Source organism: Elaeis guineensis, chromosome 8 (genome assembly GCF_000442705.2).
Source record: "Elaeis guineensis isolate ETL-2024a chromosome 8, EG11, whole genome shotgun sequence".
Classification (NCBI taxonomy): Eukaryota; Viridiplantae; Streptophyta; class Magnoliopsida; order Arecales; family Arecaceae; genus Elaeis; species Elaeis guineensis.
This window is the reverse complement of record NC_026000.2, coordinates 114,721,626-114,746,709: the sequence shown is the minus strand read 5'-3', so window position 1 is coordinate 114,746,709 and position 25,084 is coordinate 114,721,626. Positions and strand designations below refer to the sequence as shown.

The window sequence follows — 25,084 nt, the reverse complement described above, 5'->3', positions numbered from 1 at the left end:
TTTATGATAGCTGAAAGAGATATCTTATATACTTGTAGGAAGAATTCTCCGTGAATATACGGCGATTATGATGACCTTTAGCTTGCGATCTCTGGCCAGGAGCATCACTGATTAAAATAAAGATTGATCCTACCAAGGCTGAGGAGCAAGGATTGGTATGTGTGTGGATGAAGGGAAGTAGTTTTAGCTCAGACAAGGGAGAAGTTGAGGTGGAATATGGCATCTTTCAGACTGAAACAAGGGAGTAGCTAATTAAGGTGGACTGCTCTCAAGCGTGTGGTAATTAGTTGTTAGCTAGTTGGCACTGAAGTTGGATTCATTCTTTCTAGTCAATGAACAGCAAGTCTCTTCGTATATAGAGCCTAGTAACTTAGATCAACCTCGACCTTCGAGTTATTGTTGCCAAGTCAATGAACCAATAAGAGAACAAAATCTTTACGATGCAGGAACTAAACATTCAATGCAGGAGCTAAATCTAGTGCCTACTTATTCACTGTGGACTATTTTGTCCAGCCACAAAATAATTCATGAGATCTTAGCTTTTTTCCCCCTACAAGAATGCTTTCATGAGAGCATCTAAAGGATATGTTCATAAACAAGCACATAGATATAGCTTTCAATTGTACTTTAAAGATGCAATAGCAAAATACACTTTCCAACCTTCAAAATACAATAGTCAGAACATTCAATCATGAAAGTTCCTCCCCTATAGAGAGCTGCAATTCGGTTTTACAGCACACAAATAATACTAAAAGACTTGAAGGCTTGAAGCCATGAGACATGCACACAACGTAGACTGCAGACATCTCTAATGCTTCCTCATAGCAAGAGCAGACATCACAACCAAGACCATGAAGAGGACTACTGCAACAAATGAGACCACAACTGCACCACTAATATGTTGGCAAAACCCATCAAAGCGTAGGCAGATAGCAACCCAATTTGCTTTCTTGCTCCCAGTGTGAGCCAAATAAACGATCGCCGCAGCTGCGGAGGCAGCAGCCGTAGTCAGGCCTACCATTACCTGCATTTGTTAGGAAACAAAGCAACATAACCACAATCAACAAGCCTTATCTCATCTATGTAGAGATTAACCATTTGATGAATCCATTACTAGAGATGCTGATATGTCTGTGAGCAAAATTCTTCACTACCTTCTAAAATGAGCTGTTAAGATATAACGAGGGTTCGACACTTACAGTGTCAAAGATAAGGAGCAAAAGCCATAGACCGACTGCTTGTGGCCAACAAATGCTGATGATGGAGAAGGGAAGGGAGAGGACAAGGTAGCCTGCTGCCATCGCATTCCCAATCACAAAGAACCTGAAACACACCCTTGTCAACCAGCTGAGCTATGTCTAATAGTAGTCATTTATCAGCTGAGCTCTATCTGTTAACAAGGCTAATTAAAGTTCATGGCTCAATGTAACCTTTTGTCTTTAATAAAGCACGACGAGCATCCAATAAAAATATAACACAAACAACATAAACTAATTTTCGTAGTCTTACCAAAAGACGCACAGCAGAACTCTCGCCCTCGTATCCGGCAACTGTATACCGAAGCTGTCCAATGACTCGCACTGTAATGCTAAAAAACCAAGCCATGTAGTCCTCGATATATGAACGGCCTCTCAAAATGAGATCACCATGAACAATATGATCTCGACGTGCATCCCAAATATCGATGTACTCTGCATGTCTGATACGTCAGTCAATACGAGCTCTCCCTCATCGATCAACACGATGAAGTCCCTGGCTGGTATCAAACTACTCTGGGATGTCCTGAATCTGACCAAACTGTTGCAGGACATGATCGAAAAGATGTCACTCTACCACATCAAAATAAATAAGTGGCATCCTAACAGTCCATATGTCATGTCTAACTGTACACATCTACAGCAATATAGCCAATATCTCATCTGTATATGGCTCCTACAAAAATTGATAGAGTTAAAATAAAAAAAAATTAGTAAGCTGTCAAATTATGAATACTGTAAAATGATATTTGTAAAAAAACCAAATTTATCCATCTATATGTATCAACTAATATATCCAACTGGCACCTATAAACCCATGCTACTCTTGTCGATACGTGATGAACGTTGAATGCAACTGTTGGTGCAAAAATCTGCCTGCGCCGGAGAAGCTGGAGTCGAGGGAGTCGCAGTCGCCGTCGGGACCTGCAAAAGAAGTCTAAACCGAAGTTGGGGTTGCTCCGGCAAGACCCTCCGATGCTCAAGTCAGTTCTCTGCCTCAACAAGAATGGAGTGCTCGAACGAAAATTTTAGCAGAGTTTTGAATAGAAAATTAGAGCTTAGAGAATAACGTATCTGGGGTCCCCCTTTTATAGGCGGGGGGTGCGATAGACTGATAGCGACTGTTTGTAACCGCTTAGTCGTGGGCCGCACGGGGTCAGGAGGAATTTATCATGAAGAGTAATGGGGTGGAGTCGTGGCTATCACCATGGCTCGCCACGTGGAATCAGTTGTGGAGAGTGGAGCGACGTCCGTTGTCGCGACTCGCCAGGGAGTGGTGGAGCCGCGCAGCATCCGCCGTAGAGAGTGGAGCAGATTCGTAGCCATTACTACGGCCTGCCGCGTGGGGCCTGTTGTGGGGAGTAGTGGAGCCGCGCAGAATCCGTCACAGGAGGAGGAGCAGAGTCGTGGCCGTTACTATGGCCTGTCAGGGGGAGTCCAGGCCTGTTGGTCGAAGCTCGATTGAAGCGCCTGGCGGAGAGAGGTGCCTATCCATCTGGAAGGAGCTCGGACTTTGCTGGCGGGCCATCCACTGTTGGGTGCCTTGAGCGTTAGTACTATAGGCGAGGGCCATCTGCAATTGGAGTCGAGGGCGAAGTCCGGCTCCCGTAGGAGTCCGGACGAAATCCACCTTCAGTCGGAGTTGGGGACGAAGTCCGGCTCCCGTGGGAGTCCGGACGAAGTCCACTTGCAGTCGGAGTTGGGGACGAAGTCCAGCTCCCGTGGGAGTCTGGACGAAATTCACCTGCAGTAGAAGTCAGGATGAAGTCCGGCTCCCGTAGGAGTCCGAACGAAGTTCACCTGCAGTCGAAGTCGGGGGCGAAGTCCGGCTCCCATGGGAGTCCGGACGAAGTCTGCCTACAGTAGAAGTCGGGGATGAAGTCCGGCTCCCGTAGGAGTCCGGACGAAGTTCACTTGCAATTGACGTCGGGGGTGAAGTCCGGCTCCCGTAGGAGTCCGGACGAAGTCCTCATGCAGTCGAAGTCAGGGACGAAGTCCGGCTCTTGTGGGAGTCCGGACGAAGTCTGCCTGCAGTAGAAGCCGAGGACGAAGTCCGACTCCCGTAGGAGTCCGGACGAAGTTCACTTGCAATTGACGTCAAGGGCGAAGTCCGGCTCCTGTAGGAGTCCGGACGAAGTCCTCACGCAGTCGAAGTCGGTGAAGTCCGGCTCCCGTAGGAGTCCGGACGAAGTTCACTTGCAATTGACGTCGGGGGCGAAGTCCGACTCCCGTAAGAGTCCGGACGAAGTCCTCACGCAGTCGAAGTCGGCGAAGTCCGGCTCCCGTAGGAGTTCGGACGAAGTCCTCACGCAGTCGAAGTCGGCGAAGTCCAGCTCCCGTAGGAGCCCGTCTGTCGTGAAGAATCTGATCGACGCTGGTGGGGGTTTATCCGTCGGCAAAACTTGGGAGTGTTGCGGAGGCTCGGCCGCCAGAGAGGTTCAGAGAGATGCCGCGAAGGTCGGAAGTCGGTAGAATCCCCAGAGGGTCATTCCCGTCATGAACTTCGGCTGGGGGGTATTTTATACCCAACACCAGTCCCCCTACTTCCATGTTCGAGTTCGAATAGAGGAAGTACAAAGAAATTTCACAGTCGAAGTTGTCCCCTTGAATCTGGTGCACGATCGCCCTCAGATATTTTGGTATTTAATGCATGCGTGCCAGAGCCTTTTTCCAACCAGGGCGATCCGAAGGGTCCTTTCAGAATTCCCACGGGAGCGTAGTCCCAAGTGCCACACCATAATGGTCCCGCCAACGGTCAGCCCTATGCCGCGGTGAGTGGGACACGTGGCGGGCACTGGTTGACCTAGGGATATCTGCCACCATAACTGTGCCAGGCCCCGTCGCTTATTTAAGCCCCCTCCTTCCCTCCAGGGGCTTCACTTCGCATGAGAGTTGGCATCCTTCTTCTGCTTGAGAGTTTAGCCACCTCTATCGGCGCCCTTTTTGACTCCAAGCACTCTTCGCACCAGTCTTCGCCATCCCCACCGGCTCCCCGCCGCCTTCAATCTTTCGAGCCCCTTCGAGGGGTTCTCCCGCCAAGGCCTCTACCTCGGAGGCCAATCTCGAGAGGATGCCATGGACCAAGAAGAGTATGAGGGGGAAAACAGCGGCCTGCGAATTCTCCGACTGTCGAAATGTCACTGAGGGTTCCCATCGCCTCAAAGGGGGCTCGAGGGAAAATTCCTTCAACAACAGGGGTTTAATAACGGGGACAACCGATGAGGACGTTCCGTCCGAGAATTTTGGAGTAGCTGAACGGGGCAACACCGGTCAAGGGGGCAGAGTTGTCGTCACAAGCTGTGGCGAAATTCTTGACGTCGTCGGGGCCGAGGGACCAGAAGCGATCGGCGCCGACGGTGGGGCAGTAGAACTTGTTGTGGGGACGATGGAAGTAGCGCATGCCGACCTTGCCGAAGTACCTAGGATGGTGGTTGTCATGGAGCACACGGTGGTGGTGCATGCCTCCGACGCCATCGCAGCCTCCGGGGTACCTTCGATTCTTCTTGATGCAGGTCATCGTCGCCGCTGTCGTTGCCGTCGCTGCCCCCTGAATTCTATCCCACCCTTTTCCCCCAGGGCTGGGGTTTCGACGATGGAGCGGAACGAGGCGGGGGGTGAGAACTGAAGGATTTATCACACGCACTGAAAAATGCTGCCGAGATGAACGGAACCGAAAGAAGAAGTTGGGAGCTTGAAGTGGTCTCCAACGTGTTCCTTTTGAGTCTTGTAGTAATGTTTTTTTTCTCGGCCCCCAGGGCCTTGTAACGTACACCTTTGTTAATCAAGAATGAGAAGGAGATTTTGTTACTTCTTCTGCACTTTGCGTCGAATTGCTGCCTATCGAACTTCTTTCATTTACCATTGTTATTGTTGTATTCCCTTCTTTTTCTTTTTCTCTTTCTTTTTTTTTTTTCGACGTCGTCTAGAGATCGCTGGTCGTTGCCGCGTTGGCTCACTTTTTCAGTCATCCTTCTTCTTAAGGCTTAATGGCTCTGTGATGCATATTTAATAAATAACATGAGAAGGGAATTTTCTGCTATCTCTTTTACTCATGTGTTGAATTGCCGCTTGCCGAGCTTCTTTTGGCTTTTTCCTCGCTTGAAATCGATGCCATTCGGAGGTACCTGATTACCGTCGTATTGACCCATCCTTTCATCCATGGCCGCAGATTTGCCCGGGGCCGCTCAGTTTTGATGCCCTTTTTTAGAGTTCGAGCTCGGAGGTCCGAGCTTCTCGTCACCCTGAGGAAGTCATCTTATCTCGGGCTTGCGTTGAGGGCTTTTTTGAAGGCTGGGGTTTTTGATAAGAACCCCGATCCTTGCTGGGACGAGGTTCCCTGCATCTTTGATGCTGTTTGTTTTTCATTCGTCGCTGACGCAGTCCGTCGCTTTCCTTTTTAACTCCCCTCCCTTTTCTCCTTTTTTTTTTCGAGTGGGGGCTTTCCCTCTGCTCTTGGTGGGGTTGCGGGAGCGTGAAGGGGCCGCTGGAAAGGTCCCCTTTTTTCCATCCGATCTTGAATAACCAGACCTTAATTAGTGTCAGGATGGGGTTCTTCCCCTATTTCTGACGTAATCGATTTTAGCCCAGGTTAGGACGAGGTCCTCCTCTTGTCGCTAATGGAGATATGGGGGCACATATGGGCATTGCGGGGCCTCTCCCCCCATCCGGTTTAAGTGTGACCGGACCTTCGACCTTGCTCAAGTTAGGGCGAGGTTCTCCTCCTGTCCCTAACAGGGTTGTGGGGGCACATATGGGCACTGTTTGGCCTCTCCCCCCATCCGATCTAAGGAGAACCGGGCCTTCGACTTTGCTCAAGTTAGGACGAGGTTCTCCTCCTGTCCCTAACAGGGCTGTGGGGGCACATATGGGCGCTGTTTGGCCTCTCCCCCCATCCGGTCTAAGGAGAACCGGGCTTTTGACTTTGCTCAAGTTAGGACGAAGTTCTCCTCCTGTCCCTAACAAGGCTACGGGGGCACATATGGGCGCTGTTTGGCCTCTCCCCCCATCCGGTCTAAGGAGAACCGAGCCTTCAACTTTGCTCAAGTTAGGATGAGGTTCTCCTCCTGTCCCTAACAGGGCTGTGGGGGCACATATGGGCACTGTTTGGCCTCTCCCCCATCCGGTCTAGGGAGAACCGGGCCTTCGACTTTGCTCAAGTTAGGGCGAGGTTCTCCTCCTGTCCCTAACATGGCTGTGGGGGCGCATGTGGGCGCTGTTTGGCCTCTCCCCCCATCTGGTCTAAGAAGAATCGGGCCTTCGATTTTGTTGAGACGAAGTTCTCCTCCTGCTCCCGACACGGTTTGTTTTGACTGTCCTGTTAATATAGGCTCGTGCCAAGAGAGGAGACGTGCATATATGAAGCTTTTATTTAAAATAAAGTTATCGATAATACATTCGTAAGTTTTTCGAGCTCCATGGTCGCGGGAGGTCTGCTCCTTCGAGCTCCTTGAGGTAATAAGTTTCGGGCCGGACTACTTCTTTGACTTCGTACGGGCCTTCCCAATTTGGGACGAGCTTCCTTCGATCCTGAGGTTGCGAGACAGTGGCTCGTCGAAGCACTAGATCTCCTGCTCTAAAGACTTTATTCTTGACCCAGAAATTGTAAGAGCGGGGGACTTTCTGTCTGTAGACTGCCATCCGAACTTGAGCTACCTCCCATTTTTCTTCCAGTAAGTCGAGGTTGGCTTTAAGACCTTGCGAATTGTGATGTTCGTTGAATACTATGACTCATGCCGACGGGAGTTTAAGCTCGATTGGGATAACAGCCTCCGTTTCGAAGGCTAGAGCGAAGGGGGTCTCCCCCGTGGACAGTCTTTGGGTAGTTCGGTACACCCACAGCACATGATAGAGTTCGTCTGCCCAAGTTTCCTTCGCCTTTTCGAGCCTTGTCTTGATCTCCTGCAGCAGGGTTCTGTTGGTCAGTTCAGCTTCGTCGTTCGCCTGAGGATGGGCTACTGATGTGAAGTTGTGGGAGATGTTTAGATCTTCACAGAATTCGACGAATCTTGCTCCCGTGAACTGCCGCCCATTATCAGTGATTAGGGTTCTTGGCAGGCCGAACCTACAAACGATTGACTTCCAGACGAAATCTTGCACTTTAGCTTCTGTGATTTTCGCCAGTGGTTCGGCTTCGACCTACTTGGTGAAATAGTCAATCGCTACCAGGAGGAACTTCCTCTGCCCCGATGCCACGGAAAAAGGTCCAAGGATATCCATCCTCCATTGTGCAAAAGGCCATGGGGCACTCAAGGGTGTGAGCTCGGTGGCAGGTTGTCTCTGGATGTTGGCATATCTCTGACATCGGTCACACTTTCTGACGTATTCAATCGAGTCATGATGCATTATCGGCCAGTAATATCCTTGGCGGAGCAACTTGTGGGATAAAGATCTAGCCCCCAGATGGCTTCCGCAGGTTCCTTCATGCACTTCCCACAAGGCGTATTCAGCTTCCGAAGGCCGGAGGCATTTTAGAAGGGGCAAAGAGTATGATCTCTTGTACAACTTGTCCTCATAAAGGATGTATCGGGAGGCTTGATTTTTGAGCTTCCGAGCTTCTTTTGCATTGTGAGGGAGAACTCCGTCCCTGAGATATGCCATCAGTGGGTCGATCTAACTGGGCTCGTGATCAATTTCCATCACGGGCCGTGATTCTTCCGTACTTGGGCACTTCAGAACTTCAAAGAGAACACCCTTGGGCAATTCAGCCGGAGCCAGCGTAGCCAGCTTGGAGAGAAGATCGGCCCTGGTATTTTCCATTCTTGGAATCTAACTGATGTGGAAGCTACTAAAGGTGGGGACGAGCTCCTTTACCTTTTCAAGATACTTAGCCATGCTATCCTTCCGCGCTTCGTAGTTTCTGTTGACTTGTCCCACTACCAATTGGGAGTCGCTGTGAACTTGAAGCCGATCTACTCTCAATTCTTTGGCAATCCTCAACCCTGCGATCAGAGCTTCATATTCAGCTCCATTATTTGTTGCGGGGAACTCGAAGTGCAGAGCGTACTCCACGATGATCCCCTCTGGACAGATCAAGATTAGGCCCGCGCCTGTGCCCGACATGTTGGAAGACCCATCCACGTAGAGGGCCCAAAAGCAACCAGGGAGGTCGGCTTCTTCTTCAGGGGAGTTCGGTCGGGGCTAAAGGTCGTCCATTTCATCCTGTTCCGGTTCGGCCTCCTCCGAGATTGTGCACTCTACTATAAAATCTGCCAATATCTGAGCTTTTACCGTCGATCTGGGTCGATAGTTGATGTCGAATTTGGTGAGCTCGATCGCCCATTTCGCCATCCTCCCGAAGGCATCTGCCCGGTGCAGAATAGCCTTGATCGGCTGGTCGGTGAGTAACGTTACGGTGTGCCCTTGGAAGTAGGGTCGGAGCCTCCGAGCTGCAATCAACAGGGCGTAAGTTAGTTTCTCTAATTTAGTATACCTGGTTTCGGCGTCTCTCAATGCACGACTGACGTAGTAGATCGGCCGTTGAATGTTCGCCTCTTTCTTAACAAGGACTGCGGCGAGGGCTATAGGGGAGACCGCCAGGTATAAAAACAGCTCCTCTCCAGGCTCGAGCTTCGCCAACAACGGAGGTGAGCCGAGGTAGCTTCTTAGCTCTTCGAATGCCTGTTGGCACTCAGGGGTCCAACAGAAGTTCTTCGGTCGCTTGAGGGTTTGGAAGAAGGGTAAGCACCGTTCGGCCAACCTCGCGACGAAGCGATTCAGGGCCGCTACCCTCCCTGTAAGGCGTTGAATCTCTTTTATCGACTTCGGGGCGGCCATCTCCTGGATGGCGCGAATTTTCTCTGGATTGGCTTCAATCCCGTGCCCCGATACCATGAAGCCCAGGAACTTCCCCGAGGTCACTTGGAAAGCACATTTAGTCGGGTTCAGCTTCATCTTATATTTTTGAAGGGCACCGAAGGTCTCCTCGAGGTCGGCGACGTGGTTCATAGAAGATTTGCTTTTCACGAGCATGTCGTCCATGTAGACCTCCATGTTGCGGCCGATCTGCTCTTTGAAGATTTTATTCACCAGCCGCTGATAGGTCGCACCTGTATTTCTGAGGCCGAACGGCATGATCCTGTAACAGTAAAGGCCACGGTTAGTAATGAAAGCAGTCTTTTCTTCGTCTTCTAGTGCCATCCTGATTTGATTATAGCCGGAGAATGCATCCATAAAGGTGAGAGCTCATGGCCCGAGGTCGCATCCACCAGTTGATCAATTCTGGGCAGAGGGTAGCTGTCCTTTGGGCAGGCTTTATTCAACTTTTTGAAGTCTATACACATCCTCCACTTGTCGTTTGCCTTTTTGACTAGGACAACATTGGAAATCCAATCAGGATAATTGACTTCTCTAACGAACCCGGCTTTCAGGAGTTTGTCCACTTCCTCGGCTATCGCTTTCTGCCTCTCCGGTGCATGACCTCGAATTTTTTCTTTCGTCGGTCGATGCTTTGGATCGACGGCCAGACGGTGCTCCATGACTTTCGTGTCAATCTCCGACATGTTCGCTGAGACCCAAGCGAAAATATCCGCATTCTTTCGTAGAAAATCGACGAGATGCACCCGCACCTCTTCACCCAGGTTGGAGCCAATCTTCACCACATGCTCCGCATTCCCGTCGTTCAAAGGGATCGAAACCAGATCTTCGATTGGGCCGCCCCTCTCCTCAGTGAGGTCGTCGCGGGTGTCTAGCCCATCAACTGGGCAGAGGTCGGATTGGTCACTTCTTTGCAAGGCTATGTTGTAGCAGTGTCTGGCCAGGTTCTGGTCTCCCATGACCTCTCCGACCCCCTGGTTGGTAGAAAATTTCAATTTCAAATGGTAGGTTGACACGACGGCCCGGAGAGCGTTGAGGTCAGGTCGGTCGAGGATCGCGTTGTAGGCCGATGGTGCCTTCACCACCAAAAAATTCACCAGAGCCCTGGATTGTCTTGGATATTGACCCGCAGCTACAGTCAAAGTAATTACTCCCTCCATCGGGACAGCATCGCCGGTGAACCCTACTAAAGGGGAGCTAATCGGTCCCAAATGGCCGTCAAGGGTGGACATTCTTGAGAAGGCATCGTAAAATAAAATGTCGGCCGAACTTTCATTGTCGACAAGAATACGGCGGACGTCGTAATTAGCTATATTCATGGAAACTACGACCGCATCGTTATGAGGAAATTAAACTCCCCAAGCATCTTCTTCAGTGAAAGTTATGGATTTCTCAATCTTTTGCCGCTTGGGAGGTCCTACCAATACGCCGATCGCTCCCCGTCGGGATTCTTCCGAGATGGTGTTGGCAAAATCCATCGGAGGCCGATTGTCCGACCACTCCATGCCGGCGGCCGTTGCCGGAGGATGAGGGGCCTGGAAAACTGGAGGCGAGGCCGGAGCCTGAGATCTGGCCGTGGAGGCTGTGGGTCACCATGTGGATGCTTCGCGGGAAGGCATCGGGCGAAGATCTAATGGGGGAAAGAGGAGTGGATGTCGAAAGAGATGGCCGGAGGTGGTTCCGTTGAGCGCTCCTTTAAGAATAAGGGTACTGCGAAGACACAGGCCCCTTCCTCTAGCGCCAATCCTGTTGGTGCAAAAATTCACCTGCGCCGGAGAAGCTGGAGTCGAGGGAGTCGCGGTCGCCGTCGGGACCTGCAAAAGAAGTCTAAACCGGAGTTGGGGTTGCTCCGGTAAGACCCTCCGACGCTCAAGTCAGTTCTCTGCCTCAACAAGAATGGAGTGCTAAAACGAAAATTTTAGCAGAGTTTTGGGATAGAAAATTAGAGCTTAGAGAATAACGTATCTGGGGTCTCTCTTTTATAGGCGGGGGGTGCGATAGACTGATAGCGACTGTTTGTAACCATCTAGTCGTGGGCCATACGGGGCCAGGAAAAATTTATCATGAAGAGTAATGGGGTGGAGTCGTGGCTGTCACCATGGCTCGCCACGTGGAATCAGTTGCGGAGAGTGGAGCGGCGTCCATTGTCGTGACTCGCCAGGGAGTGGTGGAGCCGTGCAGCATCCGCTGCAGAGAGTGGAGCAGATTCATAGCCATTACTGTGGCCTGCCGCGTGGGGCCTGTTGCGGGGAGTAGTGGAGCCGCGCAGAATCCATCGCAGGAGGTGGAGCAGAGTCGTGGCTGTTACTGTGGCCTGTCAGGGGGAGTCAAGGCCTGTCGGCCGAAGCTCGGTTGAAGCGCCTGGCGGAGAGAGGTGCCTATCCATCTGGAAGGAGCTCGGACTTTGCTGGTAGGCCGTCCACCATTGGGTGCCTTGAGCGTTAGTACTATAGGCGAGGGCCATCTCCAATTGGAGTCAGGGGCGAAGTCCGACTCCCGTAGGAGTCCGGACGAAGTCCACCTGCAGTCGGAGTCGAGGATGAAGTCCGACTCCCGTGGGAGTCCGGACGAAGTCCACTTGCAGTCGGAGTCGGGGACGAAGTCCGACTCCCGTGGGAGTCCGGACGAAGTTCACCTGCAGTAGAAGTCAGGATGAAGTCCGGCTCCCGTAGGAGTCCGGACGAAGTTCACCTGCAGTCGAAGTCGGGGGTGAAGTCCGGCTCCCGTGGGAGTCCGGACGAAGTCTGCCTGCAGTAGAAGTCGGGGACAAAGTCGGCTCCCGTAGGAGTCCGGACGAAGTTCACTTGCAATTGACGTCGGGGGCGAAGTCCGGCTCCCGTAGGAGTCTGGACGAAGTCCTCACGCAATCGAAGTCGGGGACGAAGTCCGGCTCCCGTGGGAGTCCGGACGAAGTCTGCCTGCAGTAGAAGCCGGGGATGAAGTCTGGCTCCCATAGGAGTCCGGACGAAGTTCACTTGCAATTGACGTCGGGGACGAAGTCTGGCTCTCGTAGGAGTCCGGACGAAGTCCTCATGCAGTCGAAGTCGGCGAAGTTCGGCTCCCGTAGGAGTCCGGACAAAGTTCACTTGCAATTGATGTCGGGGGCGAAGTCCGGCTCCCGTAAGAGTCCGGACGAAGTCCTCACGCAGTCGAAGTCGGCAAAGTCCGGCTCCCGTAGGAGTCCGGATGAAGTCCTCACGCAGTCGAAGTCGACAAAGTCCGACTCCCGTAGGAGCCCGTCTGTCGTGAAGAATCTGATCGACGCTGGTGGGGGTTTATCCGTCGGCAAAACTTGAGAGTGTTGCGGAGGCTCGGCCACCAGAGAGGTTCGGAGAGATGCCGTCGAAGGTCGGAAGTCGGTAGAATCTTCGGAGGGTCATTCTCGTTATGAACTTCGACTGGGGGGTATTTTATACCCAACAGCAACGTTCCATCTATTTCACAATCTACTCATGTTAAATAAATTTTATCAAATTTAAAACAGTAAGTTTCAAGTGAAAAAAAAGTAATATTTTTATACCTATATCTCAATGGTCCATCTAGTCTGAATGGAACATCAGGATCATGCTGCTCTGATGGCATCTCGAGCAACTATCATCGTAATGGACTGATAGTCGGCATACGCTCCCATACCCAAATCTGCAAATTTCAAAAAAAATCATACATGATATACCCAATGTGAACTATAAATGAATATTAAAAATAAAAATTTTTAATTTATATACCTGTAATAATACAAGATAACTATCAATCTCGCTCTGATCAGCATAAGAACCCCGACACATAGCTCTGTACAAGCAAGCTAGTACTGCACTGTCCCAACTGAGTCTACGAGCGAAGTCTAAATCCTCTAATAATGGCAAAAACATCAATTTCATCTTATTTGATGAAGTATCGGATAACAGGACACCACCTAACAACCGCAGCACCTGACTCCTAACATACTGCTGCACCATCTCCTCTGGTGCATCATCCTCAATATGAAAATATCGATAACGATCATCCAAACACTCAATTTTAAGTCGTGAATGATCGAAAAACTGAGCATCGGGCTCAAACCTTAGCAATCGCAAGCACAAAGCCTGCCACTCCAGAATGGTAAGCGTGGGATCAACTCTGGTAACTGGATCGCCATCAACTGGTAGTCCAGTAAGGATGCTGACATCCTGTAAAGTGATGGTTGCCTCACCAAATGGAAGATGAAACGTGTGTATCTCTGGACACCATCTCTCAAGCAAAGTAGTAATAAGACCAACGTCCATCTGTGTACGACCAATCTGATATACTCCATAGAATCCAAGATATCGTAAATAATTCAGGACTCTATGTGGGATGTCCTCTGTCCTCTAGAAGTCAGCATCGGATCGTCGTAGACGAAGGTGTCTGAGCTCCTGTAATAAGATATAATAATTAGATAATGTATATGACTTTTCAAAAAAAAATAAAATAGTAAGAGTATGATTGGAATGCTTATGCCATCATCTAAAATAGTCTATGATTGATGGTGCTCCCACAATGTAAGAATACTGTTGTCTCGAGGATCGAGATGCCGCAGATCGTAAGCCATAATACGTTAATGAATCTAAAATAATGATATTATCATAAGTGTATTAAAAAATAAAAAATATGATAGTCATTCATTTTATGAGAAATATATTTTAAATACAATATTGTCACACAATACAACTTAAACACATAATTTAGTTCATCTCTAGATATTAAACACGTATATTCAAATACAATCTCATAGAAATATATAAAATAATGATGAAAATACATCTTCGGAGTCTTTAATTTCTTCCACTGCTGGAAGTTGAAGTATGTTGAAGTATCCTAAGACAGCGGCGACGGTCATGACCCTATTCCTTACAAATGCCACGGTGGTTCTTACTTCTTATTTGCCTATCATCCATCTCATTTTGTAGTCTTGTTGATTTTGGTCTACCTTTCTGCTTGGGTCTCAAACGATGATGATCAGAAATACATTGGAACATACGTGTATGCATCCAATAATCTTCATGTGGTAATGGATTAAAGTCACCGCTCCAAGCATTCATATATGCTGTAATTGTATATGCATCATCCACAAACCCACTAAAATGTACAGCAATTTCTTGACATAACAGCTAAAACATGTGAACATGGATATTTGTACATACTCCACTTTTCATAAGAATATTTTCTTTCAGCTAAAGTAACAGTATGAAAATTTTTTTCACCTCGTAACCATGTGCTTGCTCTCCTCGTAAGCACTTCATATATGCCTCTTTGAAAGTTGAATGCTGTTACTCGGTGCTGATTAGCTTTAACTTGATCTTCAGCAATCTTAATTGCAACATGAGGAGTAAAAAGATTATTTGGATTCTCCTCTATATATCTCAAGGCTTGGGAATGCCTCATATTGAAGTATTTCATAAGATGATAAAATATCATTTAAACACAAGCTGTAATTGGCACATTTCTAGCTCCTCGTAAAATACTATTAAAAATATCTGACAAATTTGTAGTTAAGACACCATAGCGTAGGCCATCATCATATGCCAACGTCCACTTCTCCTTTTCTAACTCAGACAACCAGCTCCAAGCCTCTTCATTCACTGTTCTGATCCTATCCATGATAAAGTTGAACTTGCGAATTTGATGAGTGCTTCTTACTTGCCATACTGCTCTTTTCAGCTGTACATTTTTAAAATGAGTGTTGAAATTACTGTAGATATGTCTTAAGCAGTATCGGTGATAGGCACGTGGTGGACTCCATCCAATAGACTCATCTGCGATGACATTTAATATACCTGGATGTCTATCAGAAATTAAGCATATTCTATTTCTATCTTTGACGATATATGTTCTGAGCTGGAAAAAAAATTAACTCCAACTTGCAGTCATCTCCTCATCCACAATTACATATGCTAATAGAAATATCCCATTATCTGCATCAATTTCTGTTGTAATTAACATCTTATCTTTAAACTTTTCATACAAGTGCATGCCATCAATGCTGATTACAGAACGGCAGTGCGTAAAATCTTGGATGGATGGTTTGAAAGTCCAAAAAATATAATTTAAAACTCGGACATTAGAATTCGCAGTTTGAAAAAAATTCCATGAAATAACTGTACCATAATTTGCATATTAAAGTGCAGCCATATAATAGAATAATTTAGCATAAAACGGCTCCCATTCTCCATAAATATCAATCAATGCCTTCTGCTTTCCACACCATACTTTCCTGTATGACACTGTATATTGAAATTGATCATTAACGGTTGCCACAATAGCTTCAACTTTAACACCGAGATCTTTCTTAATAATATGTCGAACTAGTGTGCAAATAATCATCCCACTGACATGTTTGTGGTCTCGACTCAATCCCGTAAACAAACAAGTATGAGGACCCTCATATTTTATGATTTAAAAATATCCATATTTTTTCAACAATGCAGCACGAAGCCTCCATTTATAATTTTAAACATTATCTGATGATGCGCATCGTACGGACCATAATTTCGAATGCGACTGAACTACATTGTATGTCCAATGCTTCATAATATGATAAAGATCAACAGCTCTCTTTACATAATCTTTACTCTCAAACATTAGACCTTTAGAAAATTCAGTCATCGAGGAGTCCCAAAACTGATAGTCAGAGTTCAATCTTCGACCAGTACTAACACAACCATCATCATCTAAATTTATATCGTTAAAAAATTATGGGGGTTCATGCAAACGAGGTTAAGGTTCTCCGACATTAATATTAGGCTGAACATCTTCATCATCATTCTCATCTTCACCATCATCATCATTACTGCTACTGTCCTCATCCATCCAATAGTCTTCATCTCCGCTTTCATCTGACTCAAAGCCTAGATTATCAGAATTTATTCCACCGGTTATCCAGTCATCGTTCCCTATATGAGTATCGTCTCCCGCATTTATCACTACTTCTAGCAAAAGAGAAGTCACTATAGTAGAAGACACTAGAGAAGTCACCATAGGACTTTGAATAATTGGATAATTAGGGCTGGCAGTAGTAGAATGTTGTTCTGCAAATATGGCCTTAACATTATCGGTTTGCACCATAGAAGTTACGAAAGGTGAGGAAGGCCCAACAATATTGTCCGCTTGAGTTAAAAGCCGACTATAGTATCCAAAGCTCAGTACATCTTTCTTTTCATTATATAATTCTAAAAATCGATATTCTGAATATTTCAAAGGAAAGATCAGCATTTCTTCGACATCTTCATCGTCATTAATTGGAACTAAGATATACTTGCTCTGCACTAACTGTCCCAACAGATTAAGATATTTTTATTTCAATTTTATTTCATATTTTTCTTTATCTACAGGAATACTGCTGTATAAATGGTCCAATAATTCTTAACGAGATAATGATAAAGATACTCTAATCATTCGGTTTGCAGGGTGACTGTACTGCACACCAGTTTCATCATTCTATATCATGCCATCATAATACAATAATATACGAACTCGAGTACTGACCATTTTCTCAAAGAAATCTATGACAAAATAAAAATCAAAAAATTTAATATTACTAATTATTTTATCGTTTCAAAATATTTACATGATAAATACATCATATCATCAATAAATAGGTACAGATAGATCCTATTTCATTCGAGAATTACATTAATTATATAGATTAATTATATTAATCAAACAATACGCAACAGGAACCGAAAAAATTTTGGCAATATTTTTCCTTAGTTCTCCCCACACGACTGAAAATGTGTGAGGAGAACTAAAGAAAAATACTGTCCGAAATTTTTTTCGAATCTTCTGCATATCGTTCGAATAATATAATTACCTATAGAATTAAATACAATTCTCAAACTGTCCAAACTGGACAATCAATTGATCAATATATATATTTTACGGTATCTGTATAAAAATATATAATCAAATATATATTTTATACGGATATCGTAGACTATCCTACATTGGTCAACTAACAGGTCTACATTTTCATGAAATATAATATATTTTTAAATTTTTAAATTAAGATCGAATCAAATTTTAAAACAAATCTGAATCTAATGAGACAAAAATAAAAAATAAAAAAGAATGAGATAAAAATAAAAAATAAAAATATTGAAATAGGAGGGCATCACGGGGCCGCACGGGCCCACCGCGAGAACCGCCATCGGGGCCCGCTGCAGGGGCTCTACCGCGGGGCCCGCCGCTGGCCCATCGTCGGGGGGTGCCACGGGGCCGCCGCCGGGGGGCACCACGGGGCCGCTGCGAGGCCGCCGCTGGGGGCCCGTCACTGGGGAGGGGCCGCCGCGGGTGGAGATGGGGTGGGGCGGTCAGCCAAGGGAAGGGAAGGGAAGGGAAGGGAAGGGGTAGGCGGCCGGCCAAGGGGAGGGGTGGGGCGGGGCGGCCACCGCCGGCCCACCGACAGACCAACGAAATGGGACCGCTGTCGGCCGGCCGTCGCCGGCGGGCCAAGGAAAAATAGGGAGAGAGAGAGAGAGGAAGATGAAAGGCAAAGGGAGAGAGAAAGGAAGAGGAAAGAGAGAGGGCGGCCGGCCAAGGGAAGGGGAGGGGTGGGGCGGCGGCTGCGGTCGTTCCACCGGTAGACCAACCACAAGGGGGGGCATGCGGGCCTACCGCCGGTCGTCTGTCGCAGGCGGGCCAAGAAAAAAGAGGGAGAGAGAGAGGAAGAGGGAAGGAAGAGGGAGAGAGAGGAAGAGGAAAGAGAGAGGGTGGTCGGCCAAGGGAAGGGGCGGGGCGGGGCAGCCGCCGCCGGCCCACTAGCGGACCAACCACGTGGGGGGGGCACGGGCCCACCGTCGGCCGTCTGTCGCCGGCGAGCCAAGAAAAAAGAGGGAGAGAGAGAGAGGAAGAGGGAGAGAAGAGGGAGAGAGAGAAGAAGAGGAAAGAGAGAAGAAAGAGCTCGCCACCATCGGGAGCTCGCCGCCGTGCCGTCGAAGAGGAGAAGAAAAATGCGGAGAAGAGGGAGACGCCAGAGAAGAGGGAGGGGAGGGTTTTTTTTTTGGAGTCTTAAGCTACAAAAACGCCAAAAGGAAAACGCCATTCCTTTTGGCATTTCCATTTCAATTTTTTATTTTTTTTATTTTTCCTTTTTTATCATATTTTTAATTTTTTTAGTTATTTTTATATGATTTTTTAATAAAAAAATTAATTTAAAATAGAGATAGTAATTTAAAATGATAATTTTTATTTTAATGAAAGTTTATTTTTTTTAAATTTATAATTATAATTTTTATTTTTTTCTATTTTTCCCCTTTTATTCATTTTTTATGGCATTTTTTATTATTTTTAATTTTTTTGGAATCAAATTAAAATTTTGATTTTTTTTATAATTTAAAATTTTAATTTTAATTTTCTCCCATTTTTTACCCTTTTTGGCATTTTTTAGGTATTTTTTCCTTTGTTTGGAATATTTTTAAAAAATTAATTTTAAATTAATTTAGTAATTTGAAATGATGTTTTTTATTTGAATTAAAATTAGAATTTTTATTTTTTAAAATTCAAAATTATAATTTTTTTTCTCATTTCTTTCTCATTTTTCTTTTTTTATGGTATTTTTTATTTTTTTAAATTTTTTAAGATTTTTTTATGATATTTTTTAAAAAAATTAATTTTAAATGAGAAAAATAATTTTAAATGATATTTTTTATTTGAATCAAAATTAGAATTTTTATTTTCTAAATTCAAAATTATAATTTTTATTTTTTTCTCATTTTTTCCCTTTTTTTCTTCTTTTATGGTATTTTTTTAAAAAAAATTAATTTGAAAAGGGGATTGTAATTTGAAATAATAATTTTTATTTGAATTAAAATTAAAATTTTTATTTTTTTTAAAATTTAAAATTATAATTTTTATTTTTTTTAATTTTTTTTATTATTTTTTTTAATTCCAATTTTTTTCAGATATTTTTTAAAAAGATAATTTGAAATGGGGACACTAATTTGAAATGATGATTTTTATTTGAATCAAAATTATAATTTTTATTTTTTAAAAAATTTAAATTTATTATTTCTATTTTTTTATTTTTTTTTGAAAAAAAAATTAAAATCACCAATTCAAATGGTGTTTTTGAAAATGCCATTTGATTTGGCGATTTTAATTTTTTTTTTCCATCCACGTGAAAAATGGTAGAATAGGGTACTGACGTGGCCATCAAAAAATGCCATTTTGAATGACGTTTTATACTGTTTGCATCACTTTGGTAAATAAGTTAAAATTAGATTATTTTTATAAATATATTTTTTTTAAATTAATTAGGTAAAGCACTCAAAAGAATACGTAGCTTTGTCATTTCGAAAAAGAAATAAAATAAAATAAAATTTTATTTTTATTTTTTTTCATATTTCTGACAACAAAGATGTTTGACACTCACAGCTTATTTTTTCCGTGACAAAAGACTATATATATATAGATATATAATAAAACAGAAGTAAAATCTAATGCAGTTGTATTTTCTCTAGTATTCTCTAATTTATATACCGACAAGTCCAAATTCAAAACTCAATGACTATTTAAAATATAACAATTCTGTAATAGTCTCTATATATTGATACGAAAGTGATAACATCAATCTAAATGAAACATCAAATAACATTTAGTTTACCTTGTTTTCTTTTTGCCATGTACTATTTGTTATGTGATCTTCAACTTGATTCATCTGGCATGTTTGTTGTGTTTGACTCTCTCTTACAATGTGCTGCCTTCTTGATGCTATTTATCGTTATTATGATGTCTTTCCTCTTATATTTCTCAAATAAACAATCCCATGTAGAAATGCTTTTTGATGAAATTATATATAGCATAACATGCAAGCATGATGTAATATTATATGCAAAATTTATGATGAGACATTTGTTTATAAATTGGGAATCTGGCCTTTATTACTCCAAAGTAATACTCAATAATGTTATGTAAGGATAAGTATATGTAGTTAAATAACTCCTTTATTTTGGTAGGATTCTATCCTACTCTATAGTCATATAGATGATATCTTTTTTCATAACATGGCAACAAAAAATCTAGCATGTTCGGGTATCCCGAATCAATGAGATAGTATTTCTGTATATCAAGAACGCATACATCACTTTGTTACAATTTTATGTAATTAAATAAAACCTTTAGGGGATAAAGAAAATTTGTATTTTGGGTCTGTTAGGCACTCTAGAAAAATTATAGAATCATTTGTAATTCCTTCTCAACCGGTCAATACAAATATAAAGCATATATCGAATGCACAAACAATCATAATATTTTCTGTTGGTTCTCATTATTTATCATCATCACCTGACATACATAAATACATGTGTGTGTAGGAGGTTTAATTTGTGCAAAGTTTCCAAATCATTATATAGATACCGATTAAAGTTCATTGCCTAATATATAACAAATATCTATAATTCCAATATTCATGTGCGCAATTATTATTAAAGTTTTTTGTTTAATAAGTGATAAAAATTTTGCTTTTCATAGCCCTTAAAACATATTCCCATTCCAAAGCCTAACACTCTCCAACCAAACCCACCTTAGACTTTTCCAAAAAAGAGTGACATTGATCAAACAAGTGTTCTATATTTCACTTCGTGTGCTTACAAAATAACAGAAGTAATGGATTGCCTATCCTTATCAATAGACTAGCACGGCTGCAACATCAGAATAGTTTCTCGAGCTTTTTTATAATAACACAACTTTTGAATGGACAACATTGGATACGTATGTTATATTCTGCATATTCAACTATTGGAATAATCAGAATCTCGTAAGAAGTCACCAACTCTGCAGTATGTGTAGACGCGCTTGATTCCTTGTTAGAAATTAATAGCAGCCGATAAGATTTTTTTTTCTTTGTTTTATTGTCGAGAATGGCACATTTTTCTAGAACTGAAGTGCCTTCGTCACATAATATTTGCCTGAAACTAATACTGTATTTCTTGAATTGCTACAACATGATCTGAGCCTTTGTTCTTTCCATTTTAGTTGTCAGTGTTGATGAAGTTTAACCTTCATTTGGTGTGCCGTTGTGTGTAATATTTCATTGGATCTTGGAAGGTTTTATGATGGAATTGCATTCAGGTTTTAAATAAAAACAAACTGCACTCCGAATTCCGTGAATCTTATCCTTAAAGAGACTCACGAAACATCACTTTGCTGGAAGGCACCTTACCGCCTTCACGACATATAAAACTATAATTAAAAAAAATGTATCCTGAGCATGTTAGTAGATTATGCATTTTATTTTAATTTATTACCATTTTTCTGAAAGAAGTCAATTCAATAAATGAGACTTGTAAGGTATACATTAGCAACCTGTTTTTCTGATTCAGGCCTATCCATGAGGTGAAGATATTATGAACCATGGTCAAAGATTGAGATGATCTTGTTGCAGTAAAGAATGTACCACTTACCTCAAACATTTCTTTCTCTCAAGGGCTTCTAATCATTATATATATCAAAGCTGACTTATTTCTTACCTCTCATCATAAAATTTAAAATTTATTCTGCACAGCACTGCAAAAGCTAGTGCTGGCTAGATGGTGCTGAAACATCTCTCATAACTGATTGTGAACATGCATTAGTTTTTCTCATGCCAAACTATCAGATCTTGAAATTTTACCATACAGTATTTTTTTTTTTTTTTGGGTAGACCATACAGTATTTTTTTGGAGGTCAATTTTAGCATACTCTATAATTTTGTTCTTGGGCAGACATTTATAATGGATCATAAATCTTTGGTTCTCTTGACTACCATGGTCCAGGGTAATAAAGCACAATATATTTAGAAATCAGTTCCTGTACGACGCCTTTGTTGGGTAGAAAGAAAGGTCAGAATGTGGCAACTTGCATGATGATGCCATGATTTTGAAGCATAGAGAATATCCTGTACATATTTATCCTACCATTTCTAGGAACACATGGATGCAGGCACCTCTTAAAGCATGTAAAAGTGGCGGCAGAAGTACTTCAGCTGTGAAAATGATCCACAGCAGTTGAAGCAACCACCAATGTAACTTGGAATCGAACCCAGAAGGGCAAGAGGTAATACCACCTGAGAAAGCAGTACTTGTTCATGGTCTTCTAGATTTCTTAGGCTAATTTTTTGATCCTCTGTCAAACAGGCTTCAGTCAAAATAGCAAAGTTATACAAATTTTTGCGAATAATAATGAGAGACACGCTCAGCATTTAGCATATCTACTGGAAACTTAATTAGTATATTGGGAAATATATGATACCACTGCTTCAAAGCAACATATCTGTAACCTGAAAGAAAGTCAATTGATTCATTTTTTCTAAGATTATGCATCTGCATCTAAATTTACAAACCTAGTATATGATTTTCTTTTCAATTTCAAAATGCCACTATAACAATCATGCCTTCAGCCTCAGCACCATCCCCAACCCTGAGGCTCAATTTCTACTACATAGAAAATTTTCATAACTGCACCCACCAGCCTCCATCATCATGATGCTCCCACTTGTACATTGACTGAGCCACGCCATTGCCATCTCCTAAATAAACAACATTATTTCAACGAATTTTCGGTGACTTAACTTAATGGACCAAAAACCTAGCTACTTGAGCATGCAATGCTCCATGGTTCTGGTCTCGTTGGCAGTATGTTCTTCCAGCATAATCAAATCTCTGCAGGATATCTCTTCAAGATCTGTATCAGTTTCCGTTTTCCTCACAGTTGGATGCGTTTGTGGTGGAGCATGGAACTGAACTCATGCCATTCATCTTTACTGACCCTAGATGATTTTCTTGCACCGTGTTTGTTTTGGGCTCAGAAAATTTCACTGAAACCTGTTCTGAAAGTGGCTGCTGCTGTGGCATCAACTCCATGTGCTTGACGGCTGGCATGTCACCGCGACAATACCTGTGCCACATGTTTCTGTATGTAGACTCTAGCCCCTTTGTGAATTTTGCTCCATCACAGACTGGTGACTTTGTCATAAGTTCTCGGAGGGTCATTCTCAGCTCTGCTAAAGCGGGGACATCGGAGGCTAGTTGCAAGGCCAGCTTGACATATTCGTCTTCTGTTCTGGCAATCAAATGCCCCAGCCCTGCATTCACAGTCTATCAGACATTTCCACATTGCATAAAGATAATCATGATGATTATGATTTTTAATGAAAATTAAAAAATACCAAATAGCAAAGCAAAGAAAATTATGGTGGAAGAATCTAATGTCAAAGTGCTCATTAACTTTTTAAAGCTTGCTTAAGTGCATTAAAAATAACGGGTAGATAGAGGACATCTGAAGAGGCCTGTATTTAAATAGTCTAACCAGCCGATTATAGACCCAAATGATAATGCAAGACAGATGCGGTCTTGTTTAACGTGGAACTGCCTTTGGTGGGTCAAAATCTTAATTTCACAAAATGGAATTGGAATTTTAGAGCGAAAGTCAGATCAGGGGTTAAGAAACAGAACATTTTACCAGCACAAGTGCCAAAATAACAATCACAAATTTAGAACGATAAGATCAAGCATCCATATATCACTGACATTCTGCAATTGATGAATGGGCATTTTTATATTTATCCTTTTGCAGTACATCCTAGAAACTAAGAAGTAACAAAGAACATGGAAATACCAAAAAAAAAAAAACAAACAAACAAACAAACAAAGAAATCCTTTGAGCATAAAGGGATCTGGTTCCGACTCATCACCGTATGAGTACCATTCAGAAGAAATTCCAGGGGTGCAGTTTCAATTCAATACCAGACTAAAAGGACAGTTTAAAAGCAACATAATTCCCTCGCCACTGAAAATATCATTACTTAGGCAGAGCTGCATGGTGCAGATGTTCCTAATATGGTAATAAAATGCTGAAGTCAAGATGCTGTTAGCAATTGAAGTCAAGGATGCAGAGCAAACATGAGAAAGTCACTCACCAACTTTAGTGAGAAGGCTGACACCAACATTATGAGCATGCACTGAACCTGCCATAGTAACACACGGAACCCCCATGTATAAAGACTCACATGTAGTTGTTGTTCCTGCATATGGAAATGTATCCAAGCTGTACATGGGGGCAAAAGTCAGAAATCATTTGCAGTAGCCGAAAGTGCTGGATGATATCACTTCTAGGAATTCTAGATCGAAGAAACCACAATAAAGAATGTCCAGGAAACAGTTCCAATTTACAGCCAAATATTTATTAATGATATGAAATGGTGCTTGATCCACAATTTTTACTTTACAATATTACCAATTACTCATCAGGGTTAAGCTGGAATGTAGACTTACAATTTACAAGAACAGGTGTATGAATGAAATAAAATGGTGCTTGGTTCGCAATAATTTTACTCTACAGTATTCCAAATTACTCATCAGGGTCAAGCCATATCACAACCTTAACAAGGTCAGGAAGAAAATTCAAGTTTAAACAAAGAAAATGTCATGATGATCTCGTCAGTCTTGTTACCAGTTTGCTTTTTATCATGTAATTATTTTAATATACTCACAGGGGTCAATCCATAGTCAATGGATGCGGACATACAATTATCATCAGGTGACCAGCTGATCAATCACTTAATTTAGTTAATAAGAACATTCAACCAGTCTTAGGTAACACAGGCCAACATGGTTTGCCATGGAAAGATGGTACAGTTAAAGCTTCAAGATACCAAGTGCAAAGAATTCCCAGTCCAGGTAGCACTGCTGCGTCAACTTGACTTGGATACAGAATTGATTTAAAATGAGTGCGAGGCCACTAGATTTAAATTTTTACCTAATCAAATGCCTTCATTTATTCATTTATACAAGAGTGAAATACACAAACACACAGACATACATCATACATACATACATATAGATATGGATATATAGAAATAGAGGCTAACCAACGCATATCCAACAAGACTGAAGTGTGGTGGTTGAATGGCCATACAGTTATGGGATGTTATGTACTTTCAGTGGGCCAGCTAAACTGAAAGAAAAGAATTATAAGAAAATGTTGTGGCACTGGAATGTGTGGTAACTCTAGAAAGGAGAGAAAATATG

General features: G+C 43.2%; 2 protein-coding genes across 3 annotated transcripts in view; both read right to left on the bottom strand.

Annotated features, from left to right (window-relative positions):
• Positions 1-808: 808 nt before the first annotated feature.
• LOC105061451 (casparian strip membrane protein 2-like) lies at positions 809-5,416 on the bottom strand. Its single transcript, XM_073242780.1, has 3 exons — positions 5,322-5,416; positions 1,200-1,323; positions 809-1,024 (listed from the first exon to the last, which is right to left on the bottom strand). The coding sequence occupies exons 1-3, from the start codon at positions 5,414-5,416 to the stop codon at positions 809-811; spliced, it is 435 nt and encodes a 144-aa protein (XP_073098881.1).
• Positions 5,417-22,331: 16,915 nt separating this feature from the next.
• LOC105061442 (probable UDP-N-acetylglucosamine--peptide N-acetylglucosaminyltransferase SPINDLY) overlaps positions 22,332-25,084 on the bottom strand; it is a 39,319-nt gene continuing 36,566 nt past the window's right edge. Inside the window, exons 17-18 of one of the 2 annotated variants that reach the window (XM_010945484.4) lie at positions 23,974-24,101; positions 22,332-23,139 (exon numbers count right to left, since the gene is read on the bottom strand). In XM_010945484.4, coding sequence (XP_010943786.1) covers positions 22,745-23,139; positions 23,974-24,101 — 523 coding nt within the window. In that variant the 3' untranslated portion in view covers positions 22,332-22,744. The remainder of the gene's footprint in view (positions 23,140-23,973; positions 24,102-25,084) is intronic. The other variant, XM_010945485.4, reaches the window with a different exon arrangement.

Bases quoted from the DNA above. Each gene is read 5' to 3' on its own strand.
- LOC105061451 (XM_073242780.1), bottom strand. From the start codon at position 5,416: ATGGATGAAAGGATGGGTCAATACGACGGTAATCAGGTACCTCCGAAT. The intron at 1,324-5,321 runs GCAATTCAACAC...GGTGTGTTTCAG, and splicing joins CAAAAGAAGCTCGGCAAGCG to GTTCTTTGTGATTGGGAATG. The intron at 1,025-1,199 runs GTAAGTGTCGAA...TAACAAATGCAG, and splicing joins TGCTCCTTATCTTTGACACT to GTAATGGTAGGCCTGACTAC.